The sequence below is a fragment of the Onychostruthus taczanowskii genome, unplaced genomic scaffold (assembly GCF_017590055.1).
Source record: "Onychostruthus taczanowskii isolate IOZ18803 unplaced genomic scaffold, ASM1759005v1 scaffold45, whole genome shotgun sequence".
Taxonomy (NCBI): Eukaryota; Metazoa; Chordata; class Aves; order Passeriformes; family Passeridae; genus Onychostruthus; species Onychostruthus taczanowskii.
Genome location: NW_024502014.1, coordinates 2,805,534 through 2,817,151, shown reverse-complemented (window position 1 = coordinate 2,817,151; position 11,618 = coordinate 2,805,534). Strand labels below are relative to the sequence as shown.

The window sequence follows — 11,618 nt, the reverse complement described above, 5'->3', positions numbered from 1 at the left end:
TGCCCTGCCCGCCCGCCAGAGGTGAGCCTGCCGGGGCCGCTGCCCCGCTCGCCAGCGGTGCCGAGGGGCAGCGGCGGCGCCGCGACACCGCCCCGCCCGGGTCCGCATGGGCCTGGCGGAGCCATGGCCGCCCTGTACCAGAGCGCGGACCCGTCCGCCTCGGCCTCGCCCAACAAGCTGCTGGCGCTGAAGGATGTGCGGCAGGTGAAGGAGGAGACTACGCTGGACGAGAAGCTTTTCCTGCTGGCCTGCGACAAAGGTACCCGCCCCGCCGCCCGGCCTGGCCCGGCCCCCCCCGAGGTCTCGGCCGCTCGCTCCGAGGGCCGGAGCCGTGGCCGGGTGTCAGCCCTGCGCTGTCCTCCCCTCGGCCGGGCTGCGGTCCCGCCGTGCGGCTGCCATGGGGCACCGCGGGGTCCGGGCCCGCCGCCTCCCGCTGGCCCTGAGCGGGAAGGGAGGCGCGGGGCCGGCTCCTGCCGCGTTCGTGAGGGCATTCGGTTTGTGTGGGAGGAATCTGGGAGGTGTTCGCTGTTAAAAGTCTCTGAGTAGAGAGCTGCTGTAAAATTGGGGCTTATCTAGACATCCCCAGGATAAGCGACACCGGTATCCTGCGATTTGCACCACTGGTGGCGGATGGGAAGAGATTTTTTCTTTCTAAAATATGCTGCTTGCTTTAAGCCTATATTTAGTTGCCTTTGAGTCGAAACGTGACCTTAAATCAAACTGATCTTAAACGGTCTGGAACGCTGGGCTCCAGGGTATGCTTTTAATGATGCGCTGCGCGGCTCTGCGGGCCTGGGGCACAGGCAGGGCTGCAGGAGCTGCGGCGTTGGCGCGCAGAGCTCGGGTGAGCTCGCAGCCACAGGGGTGTTCCTGCAGTGGCATCTGCCGGCGAGCTTAGCGAGTTTGCTCTGGGACGCTCGGTGGTGCGATGCCTTGCATCTGCACAGCCCCTGCAGTCTGTCCTCAGCATCAGAGGAAGCCATGGCTTTCTCTCTTTAGCTATAGACAGAGGTTCAGAGAGCTAAAAAGCTGCATAACAAAAAAAGTAACAAAACCCAGTTGTCTGTATAACGGTTGGTTCAGCACTCTTGGTATGTATTTTACTGTATTCTACATAAACTTCTGTAAGTAGTCTGTCACTGAGATCTGTCTTGGTCATGGTCTTTTGTGTTGTGAAGTAATTTGTTACCCTAGAGACAGTTTTGGAAAGCACCCGTGCTTCTGTGTGTGGTTATTTTTAGGACTCAAACTAAAGGGGTGGATTGAAGTACATGTCCAGTACATGTCCTGAAGAGAGGTCTCCTGAAATATCTTTAGTTTTCTCCCTGAGAATGCTTATCTACCTTGACTTCTTACTTGTCTGATCCACTCAGTTAATGTTGTTAACTGTGGAATAGTGCCTTATTTGATGGCAACTGGTACTCAAAATGATCACATGCTTTCATTGCTTTATAATATGAAGTGATATCCCTGCCTTATTTCTGCAGGTGACTATTACATGGTTAAGAAACTCTTAGAGGAAAACAGCTCAGGTGAAATGAACATAAATTGTGTGGATGTGCTTGGACGAAATGCTGTTACTATAACGATTGAAAATGAAAACTTGGACATACTACAGCTGCTTTTGGATTATGGCTGCCAGGTATCCAACCTGTTATTAAAAATGTTCCGTGTAGTCATAAGTTTTCTTTGTTAATCTGTCCGAATTTGGACATAAATGTAGTCTGCCTTGCAGTAAATTTCCAGTAAATTGGAAAAAGTAATTGTGAAAGTGGTTTCTTGTCACAAGTTGACTTTTCTAGTGGAATTTTGTTGGCATGGCACATGTATAAGTAACATTTTCTATGATGTTAGCAAGTTTGAGTTTTATTTTAAATGTTATTCCTGCTGCTGATATAATGCATATATTATCCCCAAGGAAAACAAACAAACAAACAAACCATTGTTTGAGTGCCTAATATTAAAAAAGTGTAAAATGCAAAAATCCTTTTGGCTGTTGAGTATATTAACTTTTTAAATAGTAACACAGAAAAATTCACATTATATTGGTTGATTTTAAGGCAAGCATGCATTTCTGTGTTGCTTCCTTGTTAAACTTGATCTGTGCTTTGTGGCAGGGCAGTTTCCTACCAACAAGACTTCCTTAAATGAATGCAGCATCTCTGGTACTGGTGGGAAAGGTGAAGCTATAGTGAATTAAATATGTAAGACAGAGAAAAGTGGCATCTTTTGTTACATTGTTTAATATTGGACATGAATAAAACCACATTTTCCATACCTTAATTAGTGGCAGCAATAAAAACTGTGTCTTTTTCTTTTTTTTTTTTTTTTTTAAGTAAAATTCCAAATTTTTGGAAATGAATCAAGAAGAATAATATCATCTGTAGGGAAAAAGAAAAGATGCTTATCTCAGCATAATAGAAGGTGCAGAAGTGGTTGGTTTCCAGCCAAGAAGGAAAAAGCTTATTTTCCTAGCTGTACCCCAGAATTACAGATGCAAGGCTGAAGTATCCCATATGCCTGAGCTGTGCTACACTAATATTTGCTTTTAATCTGTCTAATAGACCTGGTAAACTTGGTCTTTAAACTTAACTTGTTAAGTCTTCTGCATCATCTTTGCTGGAAAGTGATTTATTCAATTGATTCTCTTCTGTTGGTGCAGTGATGCAAATTGTCACTTATGCTCTGTGAACTCCTGCAGTGGCAACCTGAATTTGTATCCTGATCATATGCCTGGTGATAATACAGAACATCATTTTAGTTCTTTAAAATTAGATTTTAAAAATATATTTTAAAAATGCAGTTTGGTTTGAGTTTGTCTCTTTGTGCTGTTTAAGTTACTGCTGTTTTCACATATGATTTGTTTTCTTTACGTAGTCCTCAGATGCACTTTTGGTGGCTATTGACTCAGAAGTGGTGGGAGCTGTTGACATTCTACTTAATCACCGACCAAAACGATCCTCCAGGCCAACCATTGTGGTGAAGTGTTGTTACTCCTTGACTTTTGGTTGGGGCTGTGAAGGCTATTGCTTTTTTGGGTATCTGTAATATTTAAAACAGTGTTCTTAAATTCTGCATCTGTGAGGTGATAGAATCTAGACACCAGGGATTATTTTTGTAACCTCTTTTGTCTTGAAAGATGACATACATGATTTTGCTTCATCACCTAAGGAATCCAGTGGCCTTATACCTGCCAAACACATGACCAGTTCAGAAGAGAAAAAAACCTAGTGGTTATAAATCTTTTTTAGTAGTCTGTTTGCAAGGTAATTAGCAGCCTTGACTTATAAAATGTTTATTCATGTATAGAAGCTTCATAGATTTTCAGAGCCAATCTATAAACATCAGACCTCCACCTTGAAATTAAGCAATTGAAGCTTACCTTGTCAATGCTTTAGTGCCAAAACACTTTTGAAAGCACAAAGTGGCGGTGGAGGCAGGGAAGGAATAAGGTGTTGTCTAACAGAGCATGGCACATTTAGGATATTTTTTCTTCTCTTAACTAGTAAATACAGTAATTTGTTCACAAACTAGAGCAAAATAACAATTTCTAATATCCCATGTGTATTGGAAAAATAGGCAGTATTTCTGTGTAAATTAACCAGAGAAGTATCTGAGTCTGTTTTTCGTTTTTGGTATTTATCTGACAGGTGTTTGAGTGTTGTCACTTATTTTTCTTTCTGTTCATGTTATGAAACACTGGAAAGTATTTTGAAGGAGAAGTTCTTGGTTGAACAGTCAAAAACCTCCTTATGCGTAGCAGAACTGTAGGTAATAAATTTAGATAGTTCCTATATTTTATTCCAGAAATTAATGGAACGCATTCAGAACCCAGAGTACTCAACAACCATGGATGTGGCACCAGTAATTTTAGCTGCTCATCGTAACAACTATGAAATTCTCACCATGCTGTTGAAGCAAGACATATCATTACCCAAACCTCATGCTGTGGGCTGTGAGTGCACACTGTGCACTGCCAAGAACAAAAAAGATAGTCTGCGACATTCCAGGTAAGACTTCAAAGTCATGAGCCATAATAGAAAGATTCTTAATTCATTGCTGGGATCACATTCAATATGTTTCCTTTTTCTTTTTAAAGTGAAGTTTATGAGTGGATTCCTTAACATGTTGTAGCTCTTATTGTGAGAGGTGGTAGTTCTTGGGCTTGGGTTGTGCCTGAAAAGGCTGGTGGGAGGCAGTGGCTTTTTTCCATTTTGCTTTTATACTTTTAGTCACTGTGCATAGTCACTATGTGCCTTTCCTTTCTAGCAGGTGTGTCTCAAACATTCTGCCTACCTTTGGATGGGGAACATAGGGACTATGCAAATAAAATTTTTCTCAAAAGTTATTTGAGTCTTTAATATTGAGCTACCACAGGCCACATTCTGGTATCCATCCTATTCCCTATATCATTAACTTCAGTATGAGCAAAGATTGTCAGGGTATCCAAAGCAGAAAAAAAATAGAAATACTTGAGGTAGCAGCTCTTAATTTAATCTAGAACTTCTGCTGATGTACTGATAACAGTGGAAGTAGTGAGGAAAAGAGGAGGGAACCAGTTTGGCCGATTTTGAATACTTAGGGGTTCTAAATATGTCATGTATCTTTCAGGACACACTGCAGTTAATGCTTGTAGTGTCTGATTTTAAAAAACCAAATTACTTTGTCTTTCAGCTGGCCATTTTAGGCAAACCTTTGGAACAGGTTCTGGTTTGAAGCTGCTAATGAAATAAAACATCTTTGTTTTGTTTGCTGTTTTTTTGTCACAGGTTTCGCCTTGACATTTATCGGTGTTTGGCCAGTCCTGCCTTAATAATGTTGACAGAAGAGGATCCAATCTTAAGAGCTTTTGAACTTAGTGCAGACTTGAAAGAATTAAGCCTTGTTGAGGTTGAGTTCAGGTAGGAATTGAAAACACAAATCAGTTTTAATATTTTTGTGTAATTACAGGTGTAGAAATATGTTTGCATTAGAAAAAGTTTATTCTTAATTTTTTGTAAGTGGAGTGTTTAAACTGATAATTAGACATAATAAGTTACATAATATAATTTATGCCTCCTTAGTAGTCATTTTGACAGTTTAATTACTTTAAATCCTTTTAGGTATAGACATTTTAATGTGTGTAGTTGCGCCAACAGCTCAAATTTCAGCTCTACTCTGCAAAAATAAACAGAAATTATGCTAAATGCTGACTTACTTGGAAATTATACACCTGTTAATCATATTGATACCTCATTAGTACTCTGCACTTTTTTTCTTTATCAGGGTAGAAATATGCAGTACCTTGTTTATACTGGCTTGACTAATTTTGGGAGTTGTTTTGGGTATTGTTTCTTAATTTTGCTCATTATAAGACTTTGGAGAGTGCATATGTGTATATATTTAAAATATCCATATGTGTGTTTTCATGCTGAAAATGCTCTCTGTATGATGAACAAATGCTGAGTGTAATTTCATGTTTAAACAATGCAGATTTTACCATTTTGTAACTTACCAGCACAAAAGCTTTCCAAGAATATGAAAGCAAGTGTTTATGTAAGGTAATATTTTACTTTCCTAAATACATGAATTTTCTAAAAATGTGACTTTTCTGCATTTTAGCTGCCTATCTTTCTTAATAAGAGTTCAGTTGTTGCATTTTTGTGATACAATGTGGCATTAAAATGGACTGTGTGCAAGGTGAGACAAGGAAATCATGTGGTTTCTTTTCATGTGTTTAATACATTATTACATAATCCTGAGTGAATGGACTTTAGTTTTCAAATAACAGGAATAAAGCAAACCCCCAAACAATTTCCTGTCCACTTAGAAAGTCCAAGTGATTGCTTACCAGTGCCATATTTTGTGACAACTACACTTTCTCATGTCCTGGAAATGACTCTTAAGCTTTAACTCTGTATGGAACTCATGGCAGAAGAATTTGTATACCATAAGTCTGTGTGTCAGATTTTCTCTAGTGATCTTGCAGGCTAAGCAGAAATGGAATTGTCATGTTACATGGTGAAAATTGTAGGAATGCTTGGACCTTGACATGGGACTTCTGGGGTGGTTTCTTTTAATTTGTCTCAATATAACATACAATCCCAGCCAAAAATGGCTAGTTTGTGACTGAATGGAAAATACAGGACCAGTGTAATGATACATACCACTTCTGTGTGTTTCAGAAATGACTACGAGGAGCTCGCTCAACAGTGCAAAACCTTTGCTAAAGATTTACTCGCACAAGCCCGGAATTCCCGGGAGCTGGAGGTGATTCTGAATCACACCTCCAGTGATGAACATGTAGACAAGAGAGGATTGTTGGAGGAGAGGATGAACTTAAGCCGCTTAAAACTTGCAATCAAATATAATCAAAAAGAGGTTTGTCTTTGCAGTAATCTGATAGACTTTGCATATCGTACTTTGCTAGTAATTAATCACTTTGTTGTTCTGCCTCTGGACACAGAAGTGGAAATAAATTTGCAGGAGTTATAGAAGAGGTGGTAATACACAAGTATCAGTATGTGAAACAGGGATGCTGCAAGATGCTGAGGGATTCTTTAGTGTTTACTGTGGAGATGAATGTAGTATTTTCTGTATTGGAGTATAGGCCACTGCTTTTTTAGGAACAGCTCTGGTAGTGGTCATTATTTATTCAGTTCCTCATTAAATCCTTGCCTAGAGAAGCATGGATCCTTAGGTGCCAAACATGATTTATCATCTTCTCCCTGGTCATTAACTGTTCAGCTTTGTCTCAGGCCTTGCCTGTACTGTTCAGTAATTGGGTTGGACCTGTGCTGTGTAACTGAATAGCCCCTCTGTTCCAGAATAGCAGCACTTTTTATGCCATCAATATGAAACTTCCTCCATGCAGTAGGTTATTGTAATTTTTGTCCCTTCATAAATTATAACTGTAGTTTTCTGTGCTGGAATGCAAATGGATATTTGTGGGATTCTAGTACAAGGACCAAGGACAGAGTGGAAGTTTCCTTTTCAAGCAAAATCAATTTTTAGTTAGTATTTGCAAAACGTATTATATAATTCTGTCTGTTCTACGTCTCTAGGCTTAAAGTGTTTGTGAAACTGTTGAAATACATAGCATTTATAAGTCATGAGCTGTAGTTCTGGGATGCCCTGGAACCAGCATTACACATTTCTGGCCTGCATTCATCAAGCACACTAAAGTATTTCAGTGTTCCTCTGGGTTTGAGCATAGCTTGCTTTTACTACAGGGCTTGGAAAATAGGAACTTTTTTGTGTGGTATACATATAGTTACAAAGTTAATTTTAATGATGCAACTTAGTAATGTGTGTGAAGAAAGCTGAGAGTGATTCCTTGTTTGTTTCTCCCCCTCCTTCCCGCAGTTTGTTGCCCAGTCCAACTGCCAGCAGTTTCTCAACACGGTGTGGTTTGGGCAGATGGCCGGCTACCGGCGCAAGCACACCTGCAAGAAGATCCTGACTGTTCTGATGGTTGGCATTTTCTGGCCACTTCTGTCCCTCTGTTACTTGTTAGCTCCTAAATCTCGAGTAGGTCGAATAATTCACACTCCTTTTATGAAGTTTATTATTCATGGAGCTTCATATTTCACATTTCTGTTATTACTTAATTTGTACTCGCTTGTCTACAATGAGAATAAGAAGAATACAATGGGACCAGCCCTTGAGAGAATAGACTATCTTCTGATAATATGGCTTATTGGTAGGTATGATTTGGGTGGATTGGATGACAGTTGCTAAATGTATAAAAAATGTGTGCTAAATATTTTAAAAAATGCCAGTTTAGTGGTACATCATCAGTAGGTAATAACTCAGTCTTTCATGACTGGTTCTATAATGCTTGGTTGGAAAAGTAGTTAATAACAAAATTTGGACTTGCTGCACTGTTGGCATGTGGTTTAAAGATAGAAGTGTATGTTATGTGTGTTTATGTATGCATGCTCCATCTTACAAAGAGATTTGGGGTGTGCATTTAACTCATGCTTGTTTCAAAACACAAAAACAAATATTATTTTCCCGTGTTATGGTTTTCTGTGTCATTGTCACCAGTTATCGTAACTGTATCAGAAGGGCTGCATGTCACTTCTGGTTGATGCAGCAGAGGGAGCACAGGTATAATTTTTGTTGAGTTATCAAGAACTTCTGGTTGAAAGTTTATAATTTTGACCTTGTTTTTGGTTGTCTGGCATGCGATTGTTTTTACATTAAAATATACCTTTCTTAATGTAAGATAATTAGATATGTACCATTTGTTTCATTGGATTTATAAAAAGCAGTGATATGGTAAAAAACAACACAGTTTTTATTTAAATAATTCTAAGGGTGATTTATTGGATATTTTAGGGTGAGAGCTTTTTTGTGTAATGGTGATTCCTTTCACAACTGAGCTGTGTTAAAACTGTGGAGCAGTTCTTGCAGATTTTGGAAATATGTAGTATCCAACACACAAACACAGGCAGGTCTTAAAAGAAACTTGAAAACTTCAAATTTTGAGTACAAGTTAGATTCCTCCTTTGCTTTGAAATTCAATATTATAATTTTATAAATTCTTTTGTTCCATCAAGTCTGCTGTAGGCAAAGTGTGTCATTAGGTGGTCTTGGTAATTTTAATTAAAGGCTATAGAAATATATTTTTTCTGCATATAAAATTGTAATGTGGATTTCAAGTAGGATTTAAAAGTTGTATCTAAGCAACATAATCATTAAAATGGGGTTATTTTTCACATAACTGAATCTCAAGTTTTTAAATAGTAATTGCATTTATAGCTTAAATGTTTATTTTGTAATGACATTATACTGATTCCTTGAAAATATTCTAAGTTGATTAAGAACATATTTAGAAACTATTGTGCAAAATCAATTGGAATGAAAAGACTCAAGTAACAGGGATTCACTTACATTATTGTATTCCACAGTTCCATTAAAATACTCCCTAAAAATCATTGTCGAAATGGCCACAGCAGAATTTGTAACACTTTGGGTTAGTAACAAGTTTTGTGTTGTTCTGGATGGACTTTCAAAATCATGAATACAAATGTCTTCCATTGGAAAATAAAGCACCAGAACTCCAGTTCTTGTGTGTGTAAATATCATCTTCTCTATTTCCTTTTACTGATTCTGTAGCAAATTCAGTGTAAAACACATGGTGATCATATGTAAAGTAATGCCTTTTCAGCGCAATGGCTTCACTTCCCTGGGTTTTATTTTTTTCCTGCAGGAATGGTGTGGTCGGATGTTAAGAGGCTCTGGTATGATGGTTTAGAAGATTTTTTAGAAGAGTCCCGCAATCAGCTTAGTTTTGTCATGAATTCCCTGTATTTGGCAACTTTTGCCCTCAAAGTTGTTGCCCATAACAAGGTGAGCACCAATCTGCATAGACCAAAGCTCCTCTGGGGCTGACTGAGCAGGTATGGTTTTAGTACATTGCTGCAAACACCTGAGGATGTGTTCCACGTGGTGTGCTAAAAGTAAGGTGTTGTGTGTACAGTGTACAGCATCAGTAACAGCCTGTGATGGGTGCAGAGCGGGCTTTGGGCTTAAATCTCTGTGTGCTATGGGCCATGGAGTGTCAACACCTCGGGTCTTGTTGCACCTTGGTCTTCAAAGCGCCATTGATCAGCCAAATGGGGGTTACAAAACACATCAGGACATGTCCAAGTACTTGGAAACCCCAAACAGAGCTACTGTCTTCCTTGTAAGAGCTGGCTGGTCTTCCAAATGGCTTGATTTTTGTTTAGGGAAATGCATCTCATCAGGTTGGGCAAGAGCTTGCCTGACTCCACTCAGTACTATGCAGAAAGCTAATAGTATTGTCTGTGTTTGGATTGCCTGGTGCATTTTTGTTACAGAAAGTTTTATTTAGCTTTTGATTACATATACTCAAATGTCATAAGTGGTGGATTTTTAATTGGTTTTTGCTTCGTGGGGCTTTTTTGGTTGGGGTTTTCTTTGGTAGTAAGAATAAAAGCCCTGAGACAGTAGAGGAGCCTTGTCTTGTCTCTATGAAAAGCCATCTGGATTTGATTGAAAATACAAGTTTTGAAAATGATCATTGCCATTCTGTTGCATGTGTTGTTAACCACACAGCACATGGCAAACTGCCAGACCAATTGAATGTGAATATTACAGCAAAATCCAAGCCAGTGCAGTAGCACCATTATTGTGTCTTGAAAACTGCAAGTTGACAGCTGTCTGGCAGTTGGGAGGGAAATAAACGGGTTTATTTCTTCCCAACTTGGTGTTTGGCTCATTTTCCTATCCTAGCATTGATTCAGAGGCTGGTAATCGTTTGGAAAGGAAGGCTCCATTTCTTGGAAAAAAAATAGAGGGAGAATGCCACATTGGGCTCCTTTCCCAGCCATTTGCTTTGCAACCAGCATGTGTCTAGTAATAGTTCCTTTGCTGAGGTAAATCCCATTGTTGCCAATTTAAATTGTAACCTTTTTGAACATGCAGGACTCCTGTCCTATACAATAGGCATGTTATGGGGGGTTTGCCCCTTTTATATGGCCAAATTTATAGTTTATAAATCATATGGAAAATGAAGTAAAAAGATTCAGTTTGCATCTTAGATCCACTATAGGCCCCAAAGCTGTAAAAAATAAAGGAAGAGTCTCTGTAGCAGAAGGATTTGTAAGCGTGCAGTTGCAGCATGTAGTGAAATACCCCTATTTCTTGCCATCTTTGTGCAGCAGACTTTTGGGTGTTATTATAAAGCAGCTCAGAGTTCCTTGGTTTTTGAATGTCCATTTTGAGACAGCAGAAGCTGGTAATATAAATGCTGAGTGTTCTCAGCCAAACCAAAAGGAATTTCCCTGAATAAGTTGAATAGTAGTACTTGGTGGATAATACATCAAGCAACAGTTTACTTGTGACTCCTATTCTCTGTAGCCATTCATAAAATCTGTTGAAGGAACCCCAAGTCATAAGTCTTTCCAAAACTATTTAAGATCAGCTGTCACCACATTGCAATTGCAGGTGTACCTTGGTTTTCTTTGTAGCATCTCAATATTGTTTTTGACTGAAGCCTGTTACACAAGGCAATGCACGTGTTTATATAATAAAGTTCCCAAGTCCCTGTTTCAATAGACCGTGGGAAACAGAGTAGAAGTGAAAGCAGGACAGAGGAATAAATGGTTTGAACAAGTGAGTGGCAGAGTTAGGTGTTCAATTTAAATTCTCTGATTTCTGGTTTCCTCTGGAATGGCTTTTAAAACACCTTGTCTGAAAGAGGTATGACACCTATGAGTGACATGTGTTAATTTATTTTATGCTCTTGCCTGTTTTGGAAGTAGAATTAGGGAGAGATGTATGGCTACATTTCTGTATTTATAATGTTAGCAATCTCAGCTTGTCCTTTTTTATGTTGCAGTTTCATGATTATGCTGAAAGGAAGGACTGGGATGCATTCCATCCTACCCTAGTGGCAGAAGGTCTTTTTGCCTTTGCCAATGTTCTTAGTTACCTGCGTCTCTTCTTCATGTACACAACCAGCTCCATTCTGGGACCACTCCAGGTGAATATCATTACTGTTTGAAAAAATATTAAACATAATTTGCTATCAAGAGTCGTATTGAAAATAGGAAAAAATGTTAAAATAAGAAAGTAAAAAGTAGAAAGAAGTGATACTGCATTGAAGT

The 11,618-nt window shown here is 39.2% G+C and overlaps 1 protein-coding gene across 4 annotated transcripts in view; it reads left to right on the top strand.

Annotated features, from left to right (window-relative positions):
* Window positions 1-6: 6 nt before the first annotated feature.
* The window catches only part of TRPC1 (transient receptor potential cation channel subfamily C member 1), a 21,040-nt gene continuing 9,428 nt past the window's right edge, over window positions 7-11,618 (top strand). For all 4 annotated transcript variants that reach the window (XR_005953392.1, XM_041414507.1, XM_041414506.1 and 1 more), the window contains exons 1-9: window positions 7-259; window positions 1,488-1,642; window positions 2,878-2,979; window positions 3,808-4,010; window positions 4,770-4,901; window positions 6,165-6,360; window positions 7,345-7,681; window positions 9,197-9,336; window positions 11,351-11,494. Coding sequence is in view for 3 of the 4 variants with exons in the window: in XM_041414507.1 (XP_041270441.1) it covers window positions 124-259; window positions 1,488-1,642; window positions 2,878-2,979; window positions 3,808-4,010; window positions 4,770-4,901; window positions 6,165-6,360; window positions 7,345-7,681; window positions 9,197-9,336; window positions 11,351-11,494 (1,545 nt within the window). In the remaining variant the exon portion in view is untranslated. The remainder of the gene's footprint in view (window positions 260-1,487; window positions 1,643-2,877; window positions 2,980-3,807; window positions 4,011-4,769; window positions 4,902-6,164; window positions 6,361-7,344; window positions 7,682-9,196; window positions 9,337-11,350; window positions 11,495-11,618) is intronic.